Raw genomic sequence first — 27,796 nt, 5'->3', positions numbered from 1 at the left:
TGTCAGCGTTTTTGCTTGAATTAATTTGAGGCTCCACAGCGGGCATAACTGCTTTTCATATGTTAAGAAAGTTTAACTCAGATGTTTTTTAACAGGCATGTAAAATATACCCTGATCAGTCGTAACATTATGACCACCTTCATAATATTGTGTAGGTCTCCCTTGTGCCTCCAAAACAGTTGTGACTCATCATAGAATGGACATGGACCTTCGGAGTTTGTGTCTGTATCGTGCTGCATCCTGCTGGGGATGGCTGCTGCCATCAAGGAGCGTCATTACTAGGGGGTGGTCTGGTCTAGGTAGGTGCTACATGTCTAAGTAACATTCACATGAATGAATACCAGGTCCAAATGTTTCCCAGCAGAACACTGAATTGTAACAAGATGTTCAGTGTTACTTACTCCACCTGTTAGTGGTCATAATGTTATGCCTGATGTGTGTATACATATCAAATAACTGTACTTAACATCTCTGTAAACAGAATATGGATATATATCAGAATGGGTTGCAGTAATATCCCTTGTAAACGTAGCCAGTGGGTGCAATTTTGCCAGCTGTGAGACATAGCTTATATATAAAATTTTTCTATTGTTTCTATTGTTGCTGCATGCTATGTGGAACTCACCTCCGTCTTCTCACTTTGTGTTGTGAACTCACAGTCACAGTACTCTTACCACCGCTGGAAATCAGCCGCGTGGCCCTGAAGGAAAATATGACAGCATATTCCCCTGTGTGCATTTGCAATGTTGCCATTTTGTCAAGACAATTCTAAAACATATTATCACACTGCTCCCATTTGCAGACACACTTAAGTCCAGCCGGTTACGTCAGAGGTAGAGCCTGGAGGACTGCCACCCTGTAATTTCAATATCCTCTCACATGCAGTTAGAAAGAGAATGAAGACACTTATATTTTCTTTTCTTTCTTTTTTTTTTTTTTTACAAGCAGAATATAGTGTCCACTGTCCACAAGTGTTTCTCCCTCTTGGCCCCTTGTTGTTTTACATCAGCAACTTCACCCGCATGTTATTAACAATCTCATCTATCTGCATTCTGTCCTTCACGTTTACTGCGCTTGCTGTGAATCCACAATCCAAGAAACCCATCAACCTAACACTGCTGAGACAAGGCCAAGTAATGTGCCACGGACCCACTTGTTTCACCGCCTTTATATCAGCACCGAACGTCCTCGGGCCCGGGTGAGGACAGGGTGTGAAAAGCTCCTCGCCTCTGCATTTGTGCTTAGATAATGTGCACAAAAACGTACAAGTAAACCGCGGTGTCACATAATGGTTGTCATGGCAGACTCCTGTACCCATTGTGCTGGTGATACAATAGGTCTGTTTAGTTTATAATGAGGTTCTTTTTGGGGGGGGTTATGTTCAGTTTGTCGTGATAATGGACTGAGACCGCGGAATAACATGCAGCACGGCCGTGAAACGTCAGTCTGAGCCATGAATGGCGTGAATAAAAGTTCTAGTGAAAGAACTACACCTTCCTGCATTGAAAGCAAATACTCAATCACCTGTAAACAAGTCTTCATATTTTAGCATAACACAGTGCTGTATGTAATGACGACCGTTTGACACAAAACCAAGAAACACCCACTTTAATAAAGCTATTTTTCTCTCAATATCCTTTACAGGGACAGATACAGTGTTGGCTTGGGCAGTAGTTGTGGTGAGTATTGCAAAGTACTGCAGATGAGTGGAAGTCGTGGTTTGGTGTGAAGTAGCATGTAGTGCATCAGGTTTTAAAGCTTAGATACAAGGGCTCTAGGCAGGCTTTTTCATCACCATGGAAACTGAACTCCTCGTGGGGGAGCATTCCTGCACTGTGAGCCTTGTCCAGATGTGAGACTCCAGCAAACTATCATGCATCATTCATGTAGCCGTGTACTTGTCGGGGAAGCGGGCTGAGATGGTTTCATCCTAGGTGGTAGCTGCTGGGAGTTAGCCTTCATTCTTGTGCAACAAATTTCCGCAGTGTCAGGCTGTCCTCACTAGCTGGTGTCCTCCGAAAGGGATTCGCCCAGTGTCCCCTATCTGTCCACGCTAGTCTCTGCCAGTCGGTTATTCATGATGCCGAGGGCGCCCACCCCTCCCGAGAAGCCGTTCTGACGTGAGCTGGAGCTGGACTGGCGCGGGTGCCCAATGGCCATCTCCGATAGCTGCTTTTGCATAATGGCCAGGTTCACCTACAGGAGGAGGTAGAGAAATGTGAGGAAGGAATTGAGACAGTATGTAGGAAGCAGACACATCTGATCCCTCAGGTGTGAAATAAAGCTACCAGCTGGTACTTTCCCTCTCCTTTGGTGAGTCGATTTAAGAAAACAAAGGCGACACTGAACAAGTCTGAAGGAAACATTATCCCACACGACAAACGTTCAAATTTTTCACTGTTATTCAGATAACACAGAAAGAGTTATGTAGAATTTTAGCTAAACGCAGGACTCCGGACATCACGCGCTCACGTCACCTAACAAATACGGGACAGACTGCCACGAAACATGTCACATTCGTGTTTGACTTGAGTTGAATTTTAATAACTCTAGCAATGCCCTGGTACTTCAGCGGCAGATCCGAATTTAAATTTGTACTTTGGTTTATGATTAAATATCAGCTATATAACAGAGGATGATATTTCCATCGGCCCCGGCTGTACTTCGTGTTTGGTCGAATTAGAAAATGTTAGTGACTAGATTAGTGGCTAAATATGCCTAAATCAAATTACCGATGGGAATGCCTGGAATGTAATAAACTGCGTGATTACATTAGACAGGCAAATATTTCAGAGTTTGTCAGACACAAGGTGAAGCTCTCACCTTGTTGGCTGCTAAAAAGTCCCTCATGGAGATCATCTCTCCAGACATCCTGCGCCCGGTGTCGGTCTCGCTCTCGTTGATGGCGTCCGTCTCGATGGAGGGATCTCTGCGGGTGCGGAGGTGGCCCGGGGCGACCACGTTCCGACGGGGGTGCCGGTGCGGGTGGTGACCCCTCCTGGGGAAACAGCAGCGGCACGGCGCCTCCAGCCTCCTCAGCAGCCAGTTGAGGACCTGCTTGATGACGATGGAGATGACGTTGAAGAGGGAGTAGATGCAGCAGACCCCGGTCAGAATGAAGAAGAAGTTCCCCAGCCGGTACGCGGCCGTGGCGTGGCCCTCGTAAGCGACGCGCTGGCTGCTCACCATATCTCCAAAGCCGATGGTGCTGAAGGCCACAAAGCAGAAGTAGAGCGAGTCCAGGTAGCCCCAGCCCTCAGTCGCTGAGTACATCAACGAGGCGCAGCAGGACACCAAAATGGCCGCCGCTCCCAGAATGAGCATGACGCAGTAGACTGAGGGCTTCCAGCCGGCAAGGTCCTCCCCTTTCCCTCCTCCATTTCCGCCTGCTCTGTTTCCATCAGAGACTTGCCGTCCGTTCTGCGGAAGCACGGCCTTGTTACGCCGCCGCTCGTGACAGGACTTGAGCACAAAGGCGATGACAGTGATGACGCGCTCCAGAAAGAGGTTGAAGAAGAGGATGGTAGCTGCACAGCCCAGCAGGCCGTAAAACATCAGGAAGACTTTTCCCCCAATGGTGGCAGGAGTGGTCATACCAAACCCTGGAATACACACACAGTAATGGGGTCAGTAGAAATCTACATGGAAGAGGTGGTCTCATCTCATCTTCCGTACCGCTTAATCCTGCACTAGGGTCGCAGGGGTTGCTGGAGCCTATCCCAGCTGGCATCGGGCGAGAGGCGGGGTACACCAGCCTATCGCAGGGCTAACACTGAGACATACAACCATTCGCACTCACACACCCACCGTCGATTTAAAGTCACCAATTAGCCTAATGAGCATGTCTTTGGAGGTGGAAGGAGGCCGGAGTAGAACGAGGTGGTGTCAAAAGGAAATGAATCGATGAATGAAACACAGACGATCGTACTTTAACTTGAACACCATAATTCGCGCATCATGCATAAATATCTTTGATTGAAAGGATACGTGAAAGCATCACATTCGCTTTAAAAATACTCCTCTTCGACAACACCTCACCACTCATATCTTGTCTCTGATCAGAAAAGATGGCCATTTACTGGTCTTGTCTGCTTCTGAGTGAAAACTGTAATCATGCAACTGCTGCCCTCCACCAGGTTGCCACTGGTGATATGCTCTTGCTCCCTCTCTCTTTGTCTCTGTCTCTTACATTCACTTTAATGTTCCAGTCCAAACACATGTCACTGCATTTCTCACACGTAACACATGCACAGCTGAGAGACACCTCAAATTTCCATTTTCGACGTTCGCCCTGAATATTAAAACTGTCACACTGTGTGACTTCACCTTTGTCACCTTTTTGTGAACAAAAACGGAGTCAAAATGAGATTTTTTTCAGTCGTCGGCACCAGTGTCAATGTCTCCTCTTCATCCCTCATTTAACACTAACAGCTCAATGGAGGGCTGCGCGTCTCAGCGTGCTCTTCTTCTTTCGCAGATTGCATTCGTGAGATTCTTGAAAATTTGAACCCCTGCTGCAATTTGCACTCCAAAGCCATGGTTGCATACACAAGTTTTCTGGCTAGACAAACAGCAGCCACAAATGGCACAACTCCCATGTTCTTGAGAAAAACAAAGTTAAGTGTTACCGTGTCTGCTGTCAAGAAAAAAAAAAAAAAGGAAGAAGGTAATGCTCCACAGCATGACTAATTGCTACCAGAGGCAGGCTCATTGTGGAGGGTTTGATTGCCTCCACATTCAAATTGGTTCTCAGGTGCTAATTGAGCCGGAGCTTTCTTCTAAATGATAAAGCCAAATGGAATGGGTTTTATGGATGTGTTTTTCTTTTGTTCTTGTTTTGCAAATCTGGTTAAATGTGATGTTGATGAGTCATTTAACCTATTTAATGAAATATACAGTGCCTAAATTGAAAGAGAGACTGCTAACTTGTCATTATGGCATTTGTGTCAGGATGGCTCTTGGAGTTATTGTTAATGAGGGCAGCTGTCCTGGTTTCCCGTGTAAATGCATCTGTACTCACTCAAGAAATACATTTAAAGCATTGTGCTTTTGGACAGTACGTTTCCAGTTTCTGGCTGAACGTTAAATAAGAAAAGGCTAATGCTACGACCCTTGAGACTGTCCAGGAAATATAAAGCTACTGCTGAGTTGGCTAAGCTGTTTGCTTAGTTTCAGCCATACATAGGGCCTTTAGGTTTAGAAATGATTCTTAAAGAAAATGTGTTCATTTGTGTGTTTTAGTGATTCGTGAGTTTTGAACAGAGCCAAGCTAACAGTTTCCCATTTCCTGTATTTATGCTAAGCTAACCCAGAGTGAATTTTTTGCTGCTTTCAAATGGGGTAGTGTTTCTGTTTTTTCATAAGAAGAGTCTACATGAACGGCCAAATCTTAATGGCATTTGCAACCTTGAAAGTGCAAGCTCATGGGTTGTCACTTGGTTTCAGAAAGATAGATGTCATGCAGAGTTGGTTTTCTTAATTTCACAATGTATTAGGAAATAATCTGTGTTTCCAACGGCCTCATTTTTTCATTAGACCTTCAAAGTCCCTTAGTTAAGTTGCCTTCTCATTAGCTTGCTGTTAGCTTCTGTGACTTAGCATGCCTTATGGAACCTGGTTCCATAGCAATGGTGCTCTTGCGTCTTATGGCGCGTGCTACCACTTGAGCTGCAAGACATTTATGTACACAAATTCCCATGTTGTAATAAGAAGCTCACGTGTTCCATCTGAAGACAACATTACTCTTAAGAGTTGCTAAGTAGGATATATTTGGTACGTTTTTGCTTTTTCTGTGTATACGTCTTCTACAGAATTCACAATCAATTTAAGCAAACTTGTTAATGGGAGGCAAACGACAGAATTTGAAACTTCATCATGAAGTGTGTCTATGATAAATGGAAAGGGTTTTGTTTTAGATACTGGCCATCAGTTGCCCCTGAAATGACAGGACCCACCCTATTTGATGTACAGTCACCTATTAAATGTGACAGCAACTGGCTTACTGATCCAGGTAAAAATCCAAAATCTTATCAGAATATATTCCTTAATGCAACTCCAGTATGATTACAATTAAAATTTGGTGCCCAGAGTGCAGGCTTTTTGTTTGTGCCTACGTTCTGACTCGCAGGCTCCAACAGTGCTCTCTGCTATTCTTTATGTATTCTTCCAAACTCTGACGCACACAGTGCTCTCATAAGGGATGCAACATACTGGTGTATTCGCAAAAGGCCTTTCCCTTAAGCCGTGTTCATACTGCAAAAACCGAGAGATGGAAGTGTTTCAGAGAGGGGGAAAAGGTTAAAGAGTGACTGCTGGGGCGAATGAGACTTGTATCGAGATACATGATTTTCTAAAAAGTAGAGAATCGGACTGTTGACTCGAAACTGTTGGATTCAGAGTCAGTTACAGCAATAAATATGACGGCGAATGATCTTATGATGATTCATCTGTCATTTGTAGTCATTGTGGAGGGATATGACAAAGAATTTTAGAACAATGATGGCTCTTCTCTTTGGAGGCTATTAAGATGAAAGACGTGACAAAGTTTGCCGTTAAAATCTACATGTTGCTGTTAGAGGCCTCAGGGGGAAATGGGGGTTGCTCATCAAGGAAAACGATTGCTCCGAGAATCCTGAGATCAATCTTGTGATCAGCCACTATCAGTCTCCAGTAAACATCTTACACACAGACTCAACTGAACTGCGATGGCCTGAGACTGTCATATGTCGTACGGCCTATCAAAATTGTCAATCATTAAGAAATCAACTCATTCCGATCTAGATGTTCAGACGCCAATACCCAGCAGGAACAGAAAAGAATGGCTGTGGCTGTGTTTGTGTACTTTGTTTGTACTGACACTGATTTCCAATCCTCCCAGACAGTCCATCCAGCTCTGAAATAGAGAACATTTGATCAAATCTTGTTCTGAAACAGGAATCAAAATGCGTCTTTTTCCCCCCTTGTGTGTTTTTTTCCTTTGAACCTATAGGATCACGCTGCTAGCACAAAATAATCTACTCTCAAAGCTGAAGTGAATCCCCCAGTTCTCATCAAAGAAGCATAAGGATAGGAGGTCTACAGATGCTCACTGCATGCACTAAAAGTACCAGAACATAGCATCAATGTTATCAGCACTACGTAGTTGTTTTTTTGTTTTGTTTTTTGCCCCCAACACACATGTGAGATGTGCATTCTGTTGGCTGTTAGGATTAATTTGAATTCTATAAAACTTTAATGGAACAAATCCTGGCTGCTGACACTCTTCCAAAATAAAATATAATGAGAAGGCAAGAAGAATTTTGTCATTCTGCCTCACAATAAAGAAACTGAGTAAGAGATGGCCTTGACGTGAGACAGTTTGTTATAGTATTTGGAAAAAAAGCAAAAAAAAAAAAAAGCATGTGGGTGCATTAGAGTTTTTGTGGCATGGCAAGTCACAATATAGGGACACAAAAGCACACATACGCACAAAAAAAGAAGTTATAATTGGTGTTGATGAAGAAGTGAATGATCTGTCAGTTTTTTTTTAAATGCCTGTTTTTTCAGTCTCACCAATGGTTGACACCACAGTTCCCACGAAGTAAAAAGCGCCGCTGAAGTCCCATCGGGGTCTGATCGTGTCCACACGGATGCCCGCTACGTTCGCCTCCTCGTAGTTCCTCAGGAAGTTATCCAGGTCCCTCTTACTCAGGTTGTACTTCTGGCTGAAATGCTCGAACCTCTGCGCCCAGCGCTCCTTCGCCTCTCGCTCCTTCGGCTGCTCCAGCGCAGAGAAGACGGCCGCCCCGCACAGGAGATAAAGGACGATGAACAATGCCAACAGCAGGAACCGCGCGTTATCCTCGTTTATCGGACCGGAGCCGCAGCAGCAACCGCTCCTACATGCCATTATGTTGCTGTTGTCACCGTGGCGCGGCTGCAGTGGGGGACCTGTGGCATGGTGGTCTCGAATAGAACGCACGGCCCTCGGAAGAAACGCTCACATCACCGTAGTTTGTTGCGGGGAAAAAAGTCATTCGCGATATAATTCAGTTGGCGTTAAGACAACTGAATCATATATTCAAGTCATCCAGTTCCGTAGATTTGGCATTTTGCTCTTGAGCTACTGCGCCCAACCCAAATGCGTTCTCTTTACTTCTCAGTTCATGCTCACCGACTGCCCTCTGTACTAGTCTGGGTTGATGCTCGGAGATGAGGAGAGAAGCTCAACCTGTAGATACAGAGAGTCGTGCTGCTGTGCTCACTACCGCTGCCTCTCCAAAGAATCTCCACCCCAGAGCGCGCGTTTTACGCACGGGCAGATTGACCGCCTACAGACGTTTGAACCTGCAACCGCTGTCCATTCAGCGTCACACACGAAGTCAATCTTTCCGAACCTGCCAGCTCCTGTGGTCATTTCCCGATTTCAGTTTGCAAAAGGCGTCGTAAGAGCCGAATCCGATAATGAGCCCTGAAGTGACATGTCATGTTCGACCCGATCCCAACTGTAGAGATTTGATTCTGACAATATTGAGCGCGTTTGCATAGCAAGATCAATATCACTTGACCTTTCCGAGCTCTGATGAGGGATTCATGCTCCTGTCCGTGCTTACCCGGGGACGATGTGAGCAAATGTCACAACGGAGCGACGGTTCGAAATAAATTATTCAGGATCCTAGGGACAGCAAAGGAGCTATTTCTGTAAAATTGGGGAATTTAGCAAAATAATGACGCGCCCAAGGCCGTTTCAGGACCACGGACAGAGCAGCAACTCCCTTTAATTGTTTAAATGTACCTGACAGCAAGTTTAACTTACAGTAACACAAGAGTTTTTAATAATAATGTGAAGGACTCGCTTTAATACGCACAGACGAGGCACGTCGGGACATGCTTTTTAGTTAGCATACGTCTTTTAAGTGAGCAGCAAGCAAAGACAATACATGTTAACTGTAACTACCACGACACTTTGTGATTTCAACAATCAGAATGAAATTTAATATTTGAAACAATAATAATGTAGATGTAGTAAAGTTATGTCTAGTCGTGGAAAACTAGTCATAAAGCTTAACAGCCAATGTGACTTTGTGGGTTGCAACAAGAGAAGAGCGCAAGCAAAGTCAGAATGTTTAAACGGATGTCCATTGCTTTACATTCAGGCAGTCTAACCAGTATTGAGACTGAAGTATTGACGAATTGCTTCGATTGTTTTGGGAATCCTTTCAACATTTGATCTCGACTGGGCCAACCATGGTGTCGCCTCATTAAATTCATGAATTCATTCAAAAAGTAGGAATGAACGGAAAGTAAATGAAAGCGGGCCAAATGTGTCCAATTATTTTCTGACGACTTAAGAACTCATAGTTTACACAAGTAGATTAGCATCACTGCAATCTCGCTGGAATTATTATTAAATAGGGGAAGAAACCATTGACATGTATGGGAAGGCCCTGAAACCATAACACTTGAATGTCTACTGTGACTAACTCACACCCTGATTACAGGCTCCATGTGATTGATTTCCTAGACTGGTCTATACCATACATAGTAGTATTGATATTTTACTGGCAATTATCTGAAGGCTGCTGATTGGAGTGTTGTTTCTCCACTTCAAGGAGCTGATAAGGGTATGAAATAACTGTTAAAAGCTATCAACAGCTCATAAATAAACTCTTAGGTGTGTGGCACATCGAGAGACTCTAAATGTACTGTTGATTCAACTTAAAAGTAGCTCAGTAAATCAGTCGTGTGCTATAAAATACTGATCAGTCTTAACGTTACGACCAACTTCCGAATATTGTCTAGGTCTCCCTTGTGCCTCCTAATCAGTTGTGACTCATCAGAGAATGGACATGGGTCTTCTGAGGGTGTCCTGTGGGGTCTGGCAACACAACGTTGTTAGTGGGACCACATACTTGATCAGAATGGGATCTAGTGAATTTGGAGACCAGGTCATCCTGTAGCTTTATATTTCCAACAGCACTAAAGCATAAGCACATAACTATTTAATGAATTTCCACCTCGGGGACCTGGGTATTGAATATGATCTGTTAGATGTATGCTTCACAACGCTCACTGTGGACACTCTACTGTTCTGCATGAGTCCCTTTGAATCAAAGCAAGGCCTGTTTTTGTAGAGGAAACGGTAACTACCATCTCTATGGCTTGCCAAATTTGCAGCGTTCCTCCAGTGTTTTAATAAAATCGTAATACTGTCCACTGTGATGACTATGACAATGACGATACTTTTATTCATGCATATTTGTGCATCTCAAATATTTTTCTTATCAAAGACCATTTTACTTTTAGTGATTCTGGTATTTCTCTCTGTCCTCTCTATCTATTCCATCTGAAAAGCGTCCCTTTAATTCTGAGTTCCCTGCAGAGAAGGGTCAGCTCCTTTCAGGTCAAGCAGTAATATTTCATTTTAGTCCATGAGTGCATGACCCATGAACCTCTCTCCTGTCCAGACTAGTTGAGGGAGCTGAATGTAATAAACTGCATACTATTAAAAAAACAAACATGGATTTCACTTACAGGACTCTGCGTACTTACAGTATGCACTTATGTTTACACGCTTTGTCATTAATTGTGAGAGTGTCTGGGCGTTCACAGGCAAGAGCATGGATGTGCATGCATGCCATCTGATTACTTATGCAGACATAAGCTCACCCATTGTATAAGAGTCTTTCATTCCGCCTATAGTAGCCTTGTCCTCCCTCTGGACCACTTAGGCTACCCACTATACACGGCCTTGTTTCGTCCACACTATTCACTTACTGTGAAAGATACTCCTTGTGGGTGGAAAAGGCCAGACAACTTTTGTGTTCCGGTTCATGAAGCTGCAGGGTTTCTCCTGCATAAAGCACTATATGTTGCTCCCCAAAGTGATTTAAGCCAGCACTAAAGGGAAATCGCTTACTCTAAAATGAAAGAGAATGATTGAAAATAAAACACCAATTTAGGTCCTCTTAGAGTGTTCAATAGCAGTTTATCAGACTGTTGAACAAGTAGTGCATGCTTGTATGCTGTATTTGGCAGCAGCAGTCAGTTCCTGCCTTAGTGACAGAGGCTATGATTTATATATGAGGCGGGAGCTCAGTAAGGTAGCTAAGTAGTGGGGTTCTGACTGAGCTACAGTGGGATCAGGTGAAGGAATCTCAATTACTGTGTAGAGTCAGGGTGGTTCAGTCACCTCCATGTAGCCACTAGCGAGTGGAACAGGAAGCAAAATTAAAGAGGAACGATGTAAAAGTGGTGCGTCTGTATATAAATTTTCACTGTCATCAGGAAAAGCTATGCGATTTATTAATGGCATATGCAAGACACCACAAAATGCCAAGAGTTCACCATACAAACACTTGACCGTCGAGGATCGATGGCTGCCTTGTCCTCCGTGCTACAGGTGATCAGCTGGAAGAGTCTATGTAGCGGGTAACAACATCGCATGAAACACTAAATCTTTCCATAAACTCAATACCGTATAAAACAAAACACAAATGGTAAGTCTTTACATAATTACTGTGTATACTCCAATCAATATATGCTTAGTACGAATACTCAAACAAATTACTCACATCAGCGCTAGTTCTGCTTCTACTGCCCCCCTCCTAATTATCTCACAATGGTATAGCCCATGAGTACTTATGGAGGTGGTCACATGTGGTTAAGCTAGTTCCAAATAGAGAGCGAGAGTAGGTGAGTGCCGTCATTTAAATTAGCTGGATAGTATCGAAGCTTTAGTGCATTTCTCCAAATAAAATAGGTTTAAGCTAACAGGGATACGACTTAATGCTAGAAATTGTCAAACAGTATTGATGAGTGATGGCCGGACAATGCCCCTTTAAGCCTTGAAGTTGAAAAAAAACTGTTAATTTCTCGAGGCTTCATGTGCCCACAAACCCCCCCTGTTGGTCAAAGCGTTTATTGCCATTTCAGCCATTTGTGGTGGTGTCTTGGCTGCCTTGGAACTTGCAGTGTCAACATGGAAATAATCCCAGACAAGGAAAGAAATAAAACACCTTAATTTTATTTCCTGTGGTTCACTTGTTCATTCATCTCATCTGTCTTTGATTAATGTGTGGTTAGTGGTAATAGAGGTCTGTTAATGTCATGCTCACAAACCTTTGTGCCTATGTGTGGTTACTTTGGTCACGTGATTTATTTATATATTTATTTGCATGTAATGAACGACTGTCACTGGTTTGGTTGGCTGGGCTGTTTGGGAAGCAAATATAGAACAAGTCAACAGAGGTTTGGCTTGACAGTATTTCCTTAGTACTAAAGAGCCTTCTACTACTTAGAGCTGCTAAACCATGATACCTGGAGCATATGTGACTGGAACTTCTGCTACTTTGGTGCTGTGGCTAGCAGACGCCTGTTGCAGCAGCTCCTGAGTGCGGTGAAATTTCCCAGTTTGGGATTAATAAAGCATCTATCTATCTATCTATCTATCTATCTATCTATCTATCTATCTATCTATCTATCTAGTGCATCATGAAAACCCAAAACCTGCAAATTAGATCACGTGTAACATCTATTGTAGAGCATTCACTCAACATCTTTTAAGCTAAGAGCTATTTTCATTTTAGACACAGCTTGAAAGCTTGGTTCAGAAAATAGACCCTCGATTAGCCATCACCAGGTGCTATACAGGGGAAATTGTCAAAACTAATTTTGCGGGGATCTACTCAAAAAATAAAAAGGGACAACAATGGTGAACAAAGGTGAGTGTTTCTTAGGATAGCCATCAGAATCTCTTTGACACATATGGTTACGCATATCAAGAATCTGTTGTGGTGTGTCCACAGTGAGAGGGGTCAGCTGCAATCTTTCATGCCTGCCTCACTGCGCGGGGAGACATACAAGTCCAATCACTGAGATTCAGTGAAGTCTATGAAAGATGAATGCTTCAATGATTCCTTAAGGCCTAATCTTCTTTCTCCCATAATACTGAAGGGCCATCAGAAGCATCCAGAGAGGCCAAGTAGATGTCTCGGCAGGGATGATGATGGAGACAGAGGAACGTGAGCTATGAGAAGCAGCTGGACAGCAGACAGGTGGGTGAGCACAATGTAATTATCTCCAAAAAACAAGCTGAAACAGCGGCAGCTAGACTCGTAAGGTTTGTTGAACTCTTCAAAAAAAACGCCTATTGTTTAGCTTTTATTAATGACTTCACAGCCAGTCCTTTTCAGCAAAAGCATTGACAAACATTTTCTGTTCTGACTTTTAAAAGGTAATTGCTCAAAATGTTGTTAAATATTCTAATTCACTCGCGCCAGGAATTTGATGAGAGACTTATACAGGCTGTGAACGGAGGTAGAGCAAATTAGCTTCATTTGGAAGCGGCTCAATAGCAGCTGGGAAACAGCCCTCCTTGTTTGAGAAAAATTTTAAGCTTTACCATTAAATTACTCAGATTACCTGCTAGTTTCTGCTCTTGGATGAATCCACAGATTTGACAGGTGTCGGCCTTTGCGTCAGAGCAAATGAATGCATTCCCCCAAATTTATAAATTCTCCTCAACTTGAACCTAACGAAATGGAGAAAAATGTAATTATTTAAACTCTAGTTTCGTGTTCTTCAGGGTTGTTTGCATCCACCGAGGAAGCCCCTAGCTCTGAATGTGGGCTGCACAAGTAGCAGCCTATTTCTCCAAAATCTACGCACTACTGTGTGAATGAAGGTCTGTAGAAATCATTTTTATTACTAGTTCTTTGACAAAGAGACAAAATGAAAGTGGATCAAATTAGTTCAAGGTTTGTTATGAATGATGGAGGGTAGTGTCTTTGGGATGTACCTTCTGAAAATGTTGCTTTCATAGTGGACAAAGCACTTTCAGTGGATTTGGAAACTTTCAAAGAGTGGAACATTGGAGAGAAAGAAATCTCTGCAGCTGAGCATTAAGAGTCGTCCATAAAGGAATACAAAACCAGACTTTGAGGTAATGGTCCAGACCTGTGCTATGTTTGAATAGAAACCTATCCAGTGAAGAGTCTGCGCTCACACATCCCTCTGTTTAGTTTATGCTGTGCTTTTTTTTTTTTAACATTTTCTTGTACTTTTTAAATTTCCTCATGCAGATTAAATCATTCTTTCCCACAGCTAAACCTGTGAGAGGGGCATTGTGGAATTAATGTAATCATCTCCAATCACGTAATCACTTTATGCAATTTACTCATTTTTTTTTTTTTTTTATCAGTATGAGGTCTGTTTCCATGGAAATTGGGAATATTCAACGTGGATATATATGAGCCGTGTAACCACAGTAACAGACCGGCTGGTAACCACCTTCATTGTCTTTTTTTTTGTATCATAAATCACATGTATAAAGTCGTGCATATACCAGGCTTTTTATTTAAGTTGACGACATTCTTGGCTTCACCTGGGAAGGTCAAAGCCATTTGTCATGAGCCTCTACATTTGTCGAGTGGGCACTTCACCTCATTTTGGCCCGGGTTATAAGCGGCGTCATTAGGCCAGTGCTCCAAACATTTACCCACAGACATGCGCATAGACTTTAGGCTTTTGGGTCTATGACCATCCACACAGCTGAAGTGTTTGAGACACTAAATCTCAGTTTTGGGTGTTTAATCTTTGAGGCTAAATTTTTGAAGTTGAGAGGTCCAAATCAAAAAAAAAAAAAAATTAATAAGCTCTCAAAAGGAAAAAAGGTCCTGGCCTCAACCTGGGCTGTCTTCCCTCGTGCCTTTCTGCTTCTTATGTGAACAACATTCTGCAGTATAAAACTTAGAATCAAAGACTTTACAGAAGTCGTGTGTGTGTGTGTGTGTGTGTGTGTGTGTGTGTGTGTGTGTGTGTGTTCGAAACATCCACTGTGAGATTGTGAACTCATTGTCATGTGGAAAGAGTCTCTCGCTACCAACAACCTTTCAGTCCGAAGGTTTCAGAAAGTGCGTGTTCAGGTTCACCGGAGGTCAGGCTGAATTCACACAGAGCCTGTGTGATGAATCACTGGTGATGCCGTACATAAAATAATACAAGTACACGTTGTTTACCAAAAATGTAGGTGGTGCATTTAAACTGCTTTACTGCGTTTTGGCCTCTGATGAACCATCATTCTCAGGGGCCTTGAAGTCGTTTTCCTGGAAAGGGATTCATGTGTCACTATTGAAACAGGGTCCAACCCAAGTCGCCACTTATATAGTTTAAATGCAAGGCTGATTTTGATCTGATCCATGTGTCCCTCCGTGACACAGCACTTTGAGCTCTCGTGGGTAATGGAGAACACACTGGTGAAAATGCGTGTCATGACATTTCGCAGGTCGCGTGAACTGAACTGGAGTTAACTGTAATGTTGGTTGTGTAATTGGAAGGAAAAAAAGGTTAAAACTCATATAGGTCACAGTGCGTTTAATGTTGACTTTAGCACCACTGGTCACTACGTGTGAGTTACCTTGCAAAGCAGTTGGATCCTCGTGAGATTATGGAGTGTATGAAATCAAGCTGCATTGCCAGGATTCAAGCTATATGCTTGTGGCTAATCCACCAAAACATGGACCAATCAGGAACTCTCAGCTGCTCAGCTGGCGTCTGTGGATTTAAATTGGAATTGGGTGGATGAACAAAATTTGGGCTGATTTGGGATTTTTGGCATGAAAATTACTTTTTATGCTGAATGCAAAGTGTATTTATTTTTCTCTTCATGAGATGGCATGCGCGCCTTGTCTGCTTGTGGAATATTTGTAAAGATAGTGGACTATGTGACATCATCAGAAAGCTTCAGAGTGGGCAGATGTGAGCAGCTGTGGTTTGTTGCTGGGTGACTTCTATGCTTCAATTACATTGCGTTTTTACACTAGTTTAAGCAATCCGTGTGGCCAAAGTAGTAAACAAAATATCGACTGAATATTTGTGAGCAGCTTTTGGGCTGAAAACCATCAGCTGTATCTGGTGGAACCCAAATCCGGGCAGGTCTTAGGTGTGATTATGATGAGATAATGACTTATGCTAATAGGCTAACTGTGCTTGCATGCTTTTGTGCTCCTCAGACTGCAGACCGTGTTGTTTAAATGGTGACAGCAGCAGCACTGGGTTGACCTAGAGTCACCAGAGGGATTAATTCAGTGCTGAAATATACAGTACCTGATATTCTTATCAGAATAATTTATACCATCCTTACTATTCACAGGCTTTTTTTTTTTTTCATGCTGCGATTTCCTTCTGCATTGTCCCATTTTAGCTGGATAATGAGCACTACCACAACTGCTGTTTTTCTGCTCTTGGGTGTTTTTTATGAGTCTGTGTACTGATAGTGTGGATGTGTTTATTTTCAGTGGGAAATAATGAAACAAATTAAAATCTTATTGCATTTCAACAAAATCCCAAGATTAAATTAGGTTTTGATGAATATAATCACAGCGCATGTCTCCCTCTCTCTTTCTCTCTCTCTCTGGTAGGGAGACATCCATCCTATCCACTGAGGCTGTGGTTACCATAGTAACTAGAAACTAGGTTATAAAGTGCTGGATATAAACAACACTAAAGTGCACATCAGCGTACAGTAGTAGTCAATATTCCATCTACAAGATGTTCTAGAGGCTTTGCCCCGCTCTATTCGTCGTCTAATTCTTTCTTTGTCCACTGAAACATATATAGAAATTGTCATCATTGTCAACATGAGGCTTAAATTGTCTAAATCCACAATGTGCTCCAAGGCAATATTCCATAATTTTCACTGTGATAAAGCAGATACTCCCTCTCATTCATAATCAAATGACTTGATTATATGAATTAAAATAGAAATAAAATCTGTATTAAATTCTAACATGATCTAGCAAATCTTTCCTCTAGTTACTCCCCTACGTGTATTTCATTGGATGTAGGTTCGATCCAGCCCATCAACTGACTTCGCTCATGTTTCTCCATTACTCTGAATGTGTTCACTGTCTTTATTTGAAATCACTCCCACACACTGTCCCGTCCTAACGACCAAGCTGCAACTCCCAAGCCCAGAAAACGAAGCAAACTCAAAAAACCAAAACAAATTCTAGACCTCCATGTCAGATTTATAGTAGAACTGTTTGAGAAATGTTTGAATTATGTGCATTATTTAGGGCGTGTCCACTTGGAGTGACACATAGGCGCTGCTGCCGATTACCTTAGCTTTACTTGAGCTCAACCTCTTTGCATATTTCAAATCTTCGCCAAGCCACAACATCCCTCATTGGGATTCTTAAAGCTAGCATCATTAAGGGTTTGTCCTTCTTTGAGTTTGCACTCCCGCAACCTGTCTACGCCACAGCCAGTGAAAGCATTTGTATCTGTGCCCTGGTTTGTTATAGCCTTGCTTTGTGTTTATGTGGGTCACTAGTTTCCCTCTCTGCTTAACACATTTGGAGTTTATAAATTTTGATCAGCAGTTACGTTCACTGGAATCACTGCAGCACAGAACACAGAGAACATCTGGATAGATGGGAGGATGAACAAGGGAAAGCTTTCTGTTTGCCAGTCTCAACGGCCGAACAGGGAAATTAATTTCAGAACATTCAGTCATCGCTGCAACAAACATGGCTGTAGAAGTGCAACTGGAAAGTTTTGTATAGGCTACAGGCCATGATAAAGACTCTCCAAAAGTCCTTAGCTAGAAAGATTTTAATGAACATCCCCATGCCCAAGTCATGATTCTGAAAACTATGGATATGAATGAACACATAGGATCATTCTTCCCCTTGTGATGTTTGCCCTTGTGATAGGCGATGACTTCAGCTTCCACTAGAGTCAAGCCTTCTTCCATTTTCACCTTTTTATGTAAATGACTAAATATGTTGTTGTAGTTAGGATTCTGTCCTTGTCCACTGAGCTGAAATAAAAGCAGTGGGCTTCTTTATTGCACAGGAGCTGTATCAGCAGACACACAGAGCTGGGATTTGTTTTGAGCCAATTAGCTGCTTTGGACACTATGGGGGCTTTTTCTGTGGGGAAAAGCATATATTCACATGTGCCTTTGTGTGTGTCTTTACATATTTATGAGTGTATGCGTCAGTGAGAGGTTTCCTTTTCCAGAGTGTGTGTGTGTGTGTATGTTTGAATGTGCAAGTCTGGGTACTGGTAAGTTTGGGAAAGGCCTTCATCTTCAGTGCCTTTGATGTTCACGGCCTTTTTGTGAACACAGAGGGATAGCACTATGGCACGCTACTCTCCGAAGCTAGTGGAGACCACAGCCTCTTAACTGCACTGTAATTGGCCAGGATGGGATAATGAGGAGGAGTGACCATCTGCAGAAATAGGAGAGCCCAAGTATCAAAGCTAAATTGGAAAAGGCCTTTCGTTTGTTCTGGCCCATGCCATCAATGTCAGTGAAATGATTCATCACTCCCTGGAAAGGTGATGACAGTGGATCATTGTTCAGTGAACCCGACTAATGTAATGTCTTTCACCTCTGTCTGAGGGGTCTTTTTTTTTTTTTTTTTTTTTAAAAAAAATAATCTTTTTTGATATTATGAAATGAAAAACTGACTTTCTTGTGTTGTAAGAATACCCAAAAAGGGTCAGTATGCGTTGCTGCAGCATATTTACCAAAAACTGAATCTAACGTTTTTTCTTATTAGTGGTGTAATATGGCTCCAGGTATTACAGCTTCTCTGTCATTCAACCAGCTGAAAAACAGATTTTTGTCGAGATAGAAAAACTATCTAAGCACTTGCCTGTAACCACATTTTAACTCAAAGTACTGGAAACCTTAAGCGCAGGAAATTCAAAAAAGTTGAAAAGAAGGGGCAACTGGACTTAGTAGGGTTTCATGAACATGTTTCACCACTAAACCAAGTAGCTTCTTCAATTCTAAAAGACTGGTGGAGAGCTGGTGTTTAAACAAGAATATCTGTGGGTGTTCCTCATTAGAAACTCATGTGACTAGTACTTGTTGATATTCATCTCCTTACCTGTAGTTGGAGGAAGGTATTTAGCCTCTTTCACATCGAGTGAAAAACTTTTTGTCTTCCGATGTGATTATGGTCTACTCCCATAAAGGCTGATCTCTGAAGGGCAGAGATTTTTGTAATTTTTTTTTAATCAAACAAATCAAATGTGTTGTTACACGATTGTGGAAGCGCATAGGTGAATAAGCCCTACGTCATGTTTAGAAAATTACACCGATTGGGGAATGCATGTGTGAAAGTGTTGTATAGCAATATCCCACACTTTTTTTTAATGATCATGGCAGCGCTCTGCATCTGAGGAGAAGAGGAGACTTGGTGGCAGATATCAGGCACTGTGCGAGACACAGTGATTTATTCTAATATCACCAGCCTTTGAAAGAGCAGGAATTTGATCAGTCCATTCTTCAGGTCATAAACAAACAGAAAGCATTAAAAAATACACCTCGCTGTCCATTGTTTACCTCCAGGGTGTTGTACAGAAATGTGTAATGATGACGTTGTTGATGCAATGACGTATGAGAGGGGGGAAAAAACAGGTACGCTGCTCTCACAGCGGGAGGCCAGACCTGGGACTTCTGGTGATGTGAAAGTGCGCTAAAGATGTGATGTGAAAGGGTTATTTGATTCACATCTGTCCCCAAGAAGTTGCAACCCCATTCACACATTGAGGCTGGAGTCTCTGGCTGATAATGAGTTGCAACACACACGTATGTTCCTGTTTAAACTCCCAACTCTCCACCAGTCTTTTACATTTGAGTAAGTTACTGGGATATATTCAATTCAGACTACTAGTTTCATAAAGGGGTTTTGCCACTCATCCCGTTAACTGATTCAGTTTTAAAGGACTGGGGTTTCATAGGAGCATCTGTGGATGCTAGTCTTCACATACTCATATGACTAGTATGTGTTAATGACCGGACACATACGCGTAGTTTGAGTAAACTACAGGTCTACAGGTTTTAGTGTTTTTTACATACATACATACATACATACATACATACATACATACATATACACCATTACCTGGAAGCCTGAGAACCTTGTCTGTGTCTTAAGTCCCACAAGGATTAGACAAATAGATATTGACGTTTGGAAAAGGGATTATTTGATTGTGTGAACTGTGTTTACTTATCACGCTACAACTTGCTCCACTCCAGCAACACCATTGGGTGGTGGTAATTCAAAAGACTTTACAATGATGCTATAAAGAAAGAGAAGGACAACCATTATTGTGAAACTAAAAGCAGCCATACTTGCGTGATTTTTTTTTTTTGTTTTTGCTCATGGGGAAGTCAAAACTGAAAAAAGACAAGAAGCAGGACCAAAGTGGATTAATACTGCTTGAAATGCTACAAGTACATAGACCGATTAGCCAGTGCTGCAAATCTCATCCCCTAACGTCCAATGCAACAAGTACTTCCAATGGTTGCTAGTCCCTGGGGAAAGTTCTTACAGTGGAAAAGTGGCTTGGATTGCCCAGAGAATAAATGTCGACAAAGTAGTTTCCTCCAGGTCCACCAAGAAGCTGATACAGTATATATGTATCAGCCTCAAAATTAAAACTATTGAGAGGAGAAGTAAATATCATGTCCCATGTCCATTCTCTGATAAGGCACAAGGGAGACGTACACAATATTAGTCAGGTTGTTTTAATGTTGTGAATATATGGTGGTTACTGTGTGGATTGGCGTAAAGTTTGGAATATTTTAAACTTTAGAAATGGGTCGCTATTAAGAACATGTCCTTGGCATGGGAGAGGAGGATGCTCGGAAGCGGCAGCTGTAAAGGTTGTCTCTTTAGCTGTGCTAGCGGGCCGAACCTGCTTATGTCCTCCAGAATGTCTTAGAAGTGATGGTAGTCCGATGTAATGGCCCTTGCCCAGCGTAATCCCAAACTCAGGAGATCCTGATGGTTGTACGTAGGATTTACCCAGCAAGGGATGGTGATTCTGACCAAAAATTCTCAGACACACATCCACACGAGTGTGGACAGCAGTGGGCTGCTGCATCTAGGCGTGCCGCCATTTTCTCTCAATTTTTTTTCTCTCAAATTTTCTTTCAATATGTGGCAGCTTTATTGAAAAATTAATATTTTTAATACATGGGGAACTTACACAACTCATTACATGCCGACAAGCATATAATGAAGCAATTACACCGTGTAAATTATTCCCATGGTAATTGCTGCGGTAGTGGGAGGCTCATGAGAAGCATTGTGCATTTACATGAGAGAATTTTGACAAGCACTCCCAAATATGCTTTTACATCAGTTTCCCCTTTGCCTTATTCAAATTCACTTCGGTTACTGCACCTTTTTGTAGCTGTTTTTGTATTTGAAGATGATGTGTGATGTCCCCTAAAGTATTAGCATATGAAAAAACATGTTGCCAACTTAAAATAAATAGACTTCCAACTTTCTGTTTTTCTTATGCAAGGCCATCAATAAAACGTTACCTTGACATTCATTATTATGCTGCTTCCCCCATCAGAGAATAGCAGTGCCTCAGAGCACACTGTCCTCTTTATACTGATCTTCCAGACACTTGAACATGTGCTGGGCTTTAAGACATAAAGGGACAGGTTTCTCCCTTTGAATGATTAATGGTCTCTTCAGAAGCTAGTTCTTTTTTCAGTGTAAGTTTGTATATGCAGTTCTTGGCATTGGGTTGAACAAATTCATGAAGACTGAGGTTTGCTACCTATGTCTATGTCTAACTCAAAACAAGTGTATCTGCTCAGATGTATATGTAGATGTACATATACAGGGCCACGTTGGGATTGTAATTCATATGTAGTCATGTTTTTTAGGGGACATCTGACTCGAAAGCTATGTCTTGGACAGGTGTGGGATAGACACTCACTTGCCACTTTATTGGGTACACCTGTTCAGTTGCTCGTTAACACAAATAGGTAATCAGCCAATCACATGGCTGCAATTGATGATGCAATTGCCACAAGGCGATCAAGACAACTTGCTGAAGTTCAAAGGGAGCATAAGAACGGCGAAGAAATGGGATTTAAGTGACTTTGAACGTGGTATGGTTGTTGGTGCCAGACGCGCTGGTCTGAGTATCTCAGAAACTGCTGATCTAATGAGATTTTCAGGTACAACCATCTCTAGGGTTTACAGAGAATGGTCCAAAAAAGAGAAAATATCCACTGAGTGAGTTGCATGGATGAAAATGCCTTGTTGATGTGAGAGGTCAGAGGAGAACGGGCAGACTCGTTGGAGATGATAGAAAAACAACAGTAACTCAAATAACCAAGGAATGTAGAATACCATCTCTGAACGCACAACACGTCCAACCTTGAAGAAGATGGGCTCCAGCAGCAGAAGACCACACCAGGTGCCACTCCTGTCAGATAAGAACAGGAAACTGAGACTACAGTTCACACAGGCTCACCAACATTTGGGCAACAGATGTATACCATGAAGAATTAAGGCAGTTCTGAAGGCAAAATTAGCCCCAACTTTTTACTAGCAAGGTGTACCTAATAAAGTGGCCAGTGAGTGTACATTGTCTTCAGTTAAGTACGTAAAAGGTCAGGAGTTGATTCAAATGGTGCAATTTGTCTTAAGGAACTATTGTTTTAAACCCACCGCTTGCGTTTAAAGGAGCTGTCAGCTCAAGCAAAACCGTCCATCAATAAGCTTTGAAAAAAAAAAATGAGTCCATAGGAGAGATCGCAGGAACATTAGATGTGACCAGATCATCTGTTTGGTAGATTCTGAGGAAAAAAAATACAACGCACTAGTGAGTTCTGCAACATACAAACAATTGTGATGGGTGACCTTGGGACCCTTTCAATTGAAAAGACCCCCCTCCTGTCATAACATCCAGACAAATGAAGGACACTCTCCAGGAGCTATGCATATTATTATCTTAGGTACCTTAAAAGAGAAGACTGCATACAAATACAAATTGACGAAGGCAGCTGGATTCATTCTGAAGTGTGTGTGGTGACACACCGATACAGGCATAATATTATCACCACCTTCCCAATATTGTGAATGTCTCCCTTGTGCCTCTAAAACAATTGTGACTCATCAGAGAACATGACATGGGGCATGGGCTTTCTGGGGGTGTCTTTTGGTGTCTGGCAACAGAATGTTGTTAGTGGGGGCCTTTGGGTCCTGTGGGTTGAGTGGAGGGGGCTCTAGTGGGGATGGCTGCTGCCATCAAGGAGTGTCATTGTTATGGGGTGGGGGTGCTGGTCTAGGTGGGTGCTACATGTCTAAGTTTCCCAGCCGAACATGTTTATTGTTTTGTGTTGTTAACTTCACCTGTCAGTGTGTGTATAGATAGATGGTGACCTAAAGTGAGTCACCTGACCTCAGCCAGATCGAGTTGCATTTCACTTGCTGAAGACGAAACTAGAGGCAGTGACAACTCTACACCAACTACAGATGACACGTCATGCAAAATCATTCGTATTTCGACAGGGTTGTGATACATTTTTATTCATCTTTTAGATGTGATCTAACAATCACACAGTGTTCAAAGGTTTGGGTGCCCAACACACATCTTAACGCAATACTAGTGAATCAGACATCATATAGAAAAATTCTAAAAGACCACACACAGCCCTTTCGCCCTCTGTAGTGATTTCATGGTGAGGCAGACTGGTTGCCATGGCTATTTCCAGGGGTCGGCCCTTTGATGTGTCAGAGCAGCTTTTCCAACCCGTGTTGCACCACACTTCACACTTCGGTCATTCAGATCGGAACTGTAACTACTGGTTCTCTAATGTTTCATCAATCATAGGCACTGTTCCTGGGAGCAAGGAATCAATGTGTCATCAATGCAAGAAATTCAATCACTTGTATTTATATTTTATTTCATAGATGCCTGGTACAATTCATCATGCTAAGTTTCCCACATTTGTGAAGTTACTCCAGGAAGTCTAATTTGAATACATGAGCTTGTCGTTGTTTTTGTTTGACGACAAGGGTTTAACGTTTGACCAGGAGCACTGTGTGTAGGGCAGTCTGTCTGTTTAGGTGAATGAATTGCTGTGTGGATGAATGGATAGTAACCATAAGGAGAGGGTGATGAGTTTCAAAAGAAATAAATGGCATCGCTTTTGGGTCCAGAAATATTAGCATCAGTCACGCAATTGGCAGTCTGTCCTTTGGCACAAAGTTGCAACAATAAATACCACCATCACCATGGTTTCCGTATGAAGCTCATGCACAGTAGGAGGTGTTGAAATGTTGCTGTTTTTTAGAGCAAGTGTCGACTGCTGATGCTGTTGTTTTCTAATGATTTGGTGGAAGCAGATGGTCCCCCCCACCACCCCCACTGAGTGTGACAATCAGTTCAATATGGACACTTCTTTAGAGCGCCGGTGTGAGTTTGTGTCACCGCACTTTATGCGTGTGTATCAATTTTGCGCGTATTTTCCTGTGTGTCTCTCTCCGTGTCTGCAGCCAATGTGCTGGTAATGTTGCTTTAGAGACCGCAAGGCAGCCATAGACTCAAAATGAAAAAATAAACCAAAGACTGAAATTAAGCAGAACGCTCGGGGCGGGATTGACTCCCCACCAGAAATATTGGACCCTGGCAACTGTATTGAAGCTGATTGGATGCATTCATCAATTTTGAGCATATAGGGGAATCAAAATATCAGGTCATGTCCATAAAGGTTTGTCCAGAAGTGCTATAGAAAGTGCTATGTTGAGGGTTCCATCTTTTTCAGTGGTGGGCTGTGCATTTTCCACCAAGGCCTCCAACTGTATTCAAAGCTCCTCTTAATACAAGTGTTATGACGCCACTGCTGTAGAAACCATCAACATCGTACGGACACACAATAAAACAGGAGGTTGCATCGTAGACGGTTATCTCATATTGTGAAATGAATGCTTTACTGAAGCTAGAAACTCGAAACAATTTTCAACCCAATAAAATGGCAAAAATATACATAAAAGATGCAAATATAATCACCAGAACTTCATTTAGGGTGCTCCTCTGAGCCTGTTAGCCAAGGACGGCGCTCATAGTTGCTGACCTGAAAGTGGCAGACGGATCATTTCACCGGCTGGATCAAGCTAGCTGCCTCCGGGATCCATTGCCTCTCCTCCTTCTGCCACCGTGGGCTCAAAACGTCAACGGGGAGGATTTGGTTGTGCAGCTCGCAACAGATGAACATGAACCAGCAGCTTTGTGCGTGCAAATGAGGCTTGTGCAGCAGTAGGGTGCAGGTCAATAACAGACCCCAGACTGGGGAGGGTGAAAGTGCAGTCGCCGTCGGAACTGGGGTCTGAACAAGTGTTGTTGAGCATGAACACGCTGTGTAAACACACAAAAATACATTTTCATGTGTGGGTGTTATTATCGTACACACGCGCTCATATCTGCAAAGGAAACTTAATGAAAGTGAAAAAAAGGAAAAGAAGAAAAATAAAAACAAAAAAGAGTAACCGTTGCATTAGTAATGAGGTATTAGTTAAACAGCAGCAGCGCACACAGCGGCTTGGCTTTGCCTCAAACAGCCTCTCATGAATGATAAACAACTAATTAAACACCAACAAATCAATTACAGTGCCAGGCTGTACTATTAACTTTACACATGCTATCTAATCAACCAAGCATCATCATCACTGCCGCATTCAGCTGGAAGAGAAGTGATTCACATCCTCCTCCCAGCTTCAGTAATTGTGCTGTCACTGCCACAGCTGTAAATTAACGCTTTTCCCTCCCTCATTCAGCCTCTCAGCAGTTAGCCACCAGCGCGCTGTTGTAATAAACCTTCTCAGGGACCCAGGGATCTAAAGCTATTGGACCGATATTGAAAAAGGGGAGAGAACTGCGCAAACTGTTTACTTGCCGCTATTTGGAGCTTTCCCTTTATTGCAGTTGTGTCGCCTCCATACAGCTGCACTTTTGTTTGGAAGCAAAGAAACCCAGGGGTTTTTAGAAAAGTTTGTCTTGTGCCTTTACATTTGACACTTCCAAAATACACTCCTTTGCTTTTTTGCGTTCGATTAACCTGTCCGACGCGGCTTTGTCCAAAATCCCATGCATTGTCTTAGTTTATTTGTATTCCTTTTTTCCCCCCATACATACACAAACGGCGATGTAAAACCAATAAACATTGACTTTATGGGGAGTTAAATGGTGGAACTGTGACGTGTTTTGGCTTGGCACAGGAACTTCCTGGAGTCTGTGAGTCTGGTAGCTTGGCAACCAGCAGAGACTTTGCTTTGTGTACTGATGAAACAGACAAGATATTACATGCCAGTAAGTGAGCCTTGGAGTTTTTCTTTTTAACTTTAGACAGAGCCACTAAACTAATCATTTCCCTAGTGTTTCCAGAGTGTTTACGAAGGATAAAGCAGCTCTCTGATAGCTACAGTATAGACACAGATTAATTATACTGAAATGAGTCCATTCCGTTAGGAACTAGACAGAAGATTAAATCCACGTACTGTAATCAGAATGATGGGGAGATATTAAAAATGAAGCAAATTTTAACAGCGTTTGGTGAGTGACTTGTAGTGTTGCATCATTTAGATGCACAGATAAACCCTAAATACAAAATGCATTTGTGATGAAGTTGCCAAATGATCCATTCCAAATGGCTGTATCCAACTAATCAGTTAAACCTGTGTCTGGCCAACTAACCAGTAAATAAAAGGGGTGAATTCATGCGTGCAGCCGAGTGCTTGAGAAACACTCACTCAGACTAACCTCCACGCAACACCTTTCAGTAAATTTCCTAACTTACTGCAGCACCGTTACATAATGCATGCACCAGCACCAGTAAGCACTTCATAACTTCAGAATAGTGGGCCATATACAAATCAGATGTGTATTTATTCCTTGGATCACCACAGCAACAGGAAAGGAAGAGTTAGAACAAACGGGATAAGAATATGCATAAGATATTTGTTGAGAATACCTTAATCACTTAATATCACACACGTTGTTGGTCTGATTGGTTGTAGGACTATTCAGTTGAGTGGAGAGGTATTTCTTTTTCCCTCTGTATTATTTGAAGCACTCTTGATGATGAAATCCTAATGGAGCGTTAACAGATGCACATTCCAGCAAAGCTAAAGGCAAAATGCTAATCTCATTTAAAATGTTATTATCCAATATGAGGCTTTGTATAATAAGTGGCTGTAATTTTGGAGTGGTTCCAGCAGTATGCGCTTAGCTCTCTCACTGTTGGTCGTTCATGGATTCACTCCTTCACATAAACAGGATTTGTTTGTGTATTTTGTTACTTTGGTAGCAGAAAACTTTTGTCGAGCCAAAAAAAAAAAAAAAAAAAAAGTCTCTGAATTCACCTTAAGCGAATCATTAGCTAGACTCCGAACTCTTCAACACTGCATGAATATGAACAATGAGAAATTGTACAGTCTGGAGTGGCACATAATTTAAAAATGGGAACAAAAGGATCGGCCCTTGTGGCGAGACAGACAGAAGATGTAATTGGCCTCACATGGCGACTCCCAATAGATGCTGTGAGAAGATTAAAAAGAAAAGCGGGGTAAGGAGTAGAGCGCTGGAGGCTCTTAGTCTACCCCTGCCTTGCTCTCCCATCTCCATCCACCTCTCCACTTGTCCAGACGTCCGCCCACGCAAATTCAACGAGACACCGTTCCTTGGCAACCCCCGAGCGGGAGGTGTGGCAGCCGTGGAGGAGTAGAATGTGGTGTGCTAGGAAGGGTTACATCATGGTCAGTAGGTTGCAAGGTAAGAAAAGTGTCAAGCATGTGGGCAAATATTGATGTGCCCGCAGCTGAGTACTACCCCCATCTCAATGTAAATGAAAAGGATCCCCGCTTTTCCTAGACTGAAGGAGAAATTGACTCTATGGCAGTCAACATCAGCTGGGCTTATCACCTCATACTGTTAAATAGGTCGCAGAGAGTCACCTGAGCCGAATGAGGATATGTGGCGATGAAAAGCT

The 27,796-nt window shown here is 42.4% G+C and overlaps 1 protein-coding gene and 1 long non-coding RNA gene across 2 annotated transcripts; one reads left to right on the top strand and one right to left on the bottom strand.

Moving 5' to 3' along the window:
* Nucleotides 1-1,593: 1,593 nt before the first annotated feature.
* Nucleotides 1,594-8,212, bottom strand: LOC124999135 (potassium channel subfamily K member 13-like). Its single transcript, XM_047573912.1, has 3 exons — nt 7,552-8,212; nt 2,824-3,602; nt 1,594-2,196 (listed from the first exon to the last, which is right to left on the bottom strand). The coding sequence occupies exons 1-3, from the start codon at nt 7,886-7,888 to the stop codon at nt 2,041-2,043; spliced, it is 1,272 nt and encodes a 423-aa protein (XP_047429868.1). The 5' UTR covers nt 7,889-8,212; the 3' UTR covers nt 1,594-2,040.
* A 4,719-nt stretch (nt 8,213-12,931) lies between these two features.
* On the top strand, nt 12,932-14,081 carry LOC124999545. Its single transcript, XR_007111190.1, has 3 exons — nt 12,932-13,034; nt 13,565-13,663; nt 13,802-14,081. It is a non-coding gene; the product is annotated as an uncharacterized LOC124999545 (long non-coding RNA).
* Nucleotides 14,082-27,796: the final 13,715 nt, after the last annotated feature.

This window comes from Mugil cephalus, chromosome 21, assembly GCF_022458985.1.
Source record: "Mugil cephalus isolate CIBA_MC_2020 chromosome 21, CIBA_Mcephalus_1.1, whole genome shotgun sequence".
NCBI lineage: Eukaryota > Metazoa > Chordata > Actinopteri > Mugiliformes > Mugilidae > Mugil > Mugil cephalus.
The sequence above is the reverse complement of the archived record's forward strand: the minus strand, read 5'-3'. Positions and strand labels throughout refer to the sequence as shown.

Excerpts from the sequence above, each read along its gene's own strand:
- LOC124999135 (XM_047573912.1), bottom strand. The coding sequence starts at position 7,888 with ATGGCATGTAGGAGCGGTTGCTGCTGCGGCTCCGGTCCGATAAACGAG. Across the intron at positions 3,603-7,551 it reads AACTGTGGTGTCAACCATTG|GGTTTGGTATGACCACTCCT; the intron begins GTGAGACTGAAA and ends TGTGTATTCCAG. Across the intron at positions 2,197-2,823 it reads ACTTTTTAGCAGCCAACAAG|GTGAACCTGGCCATTATGCA; the intron begins GTGAGAGCTTCA and ends CTCCTCCTGTAG.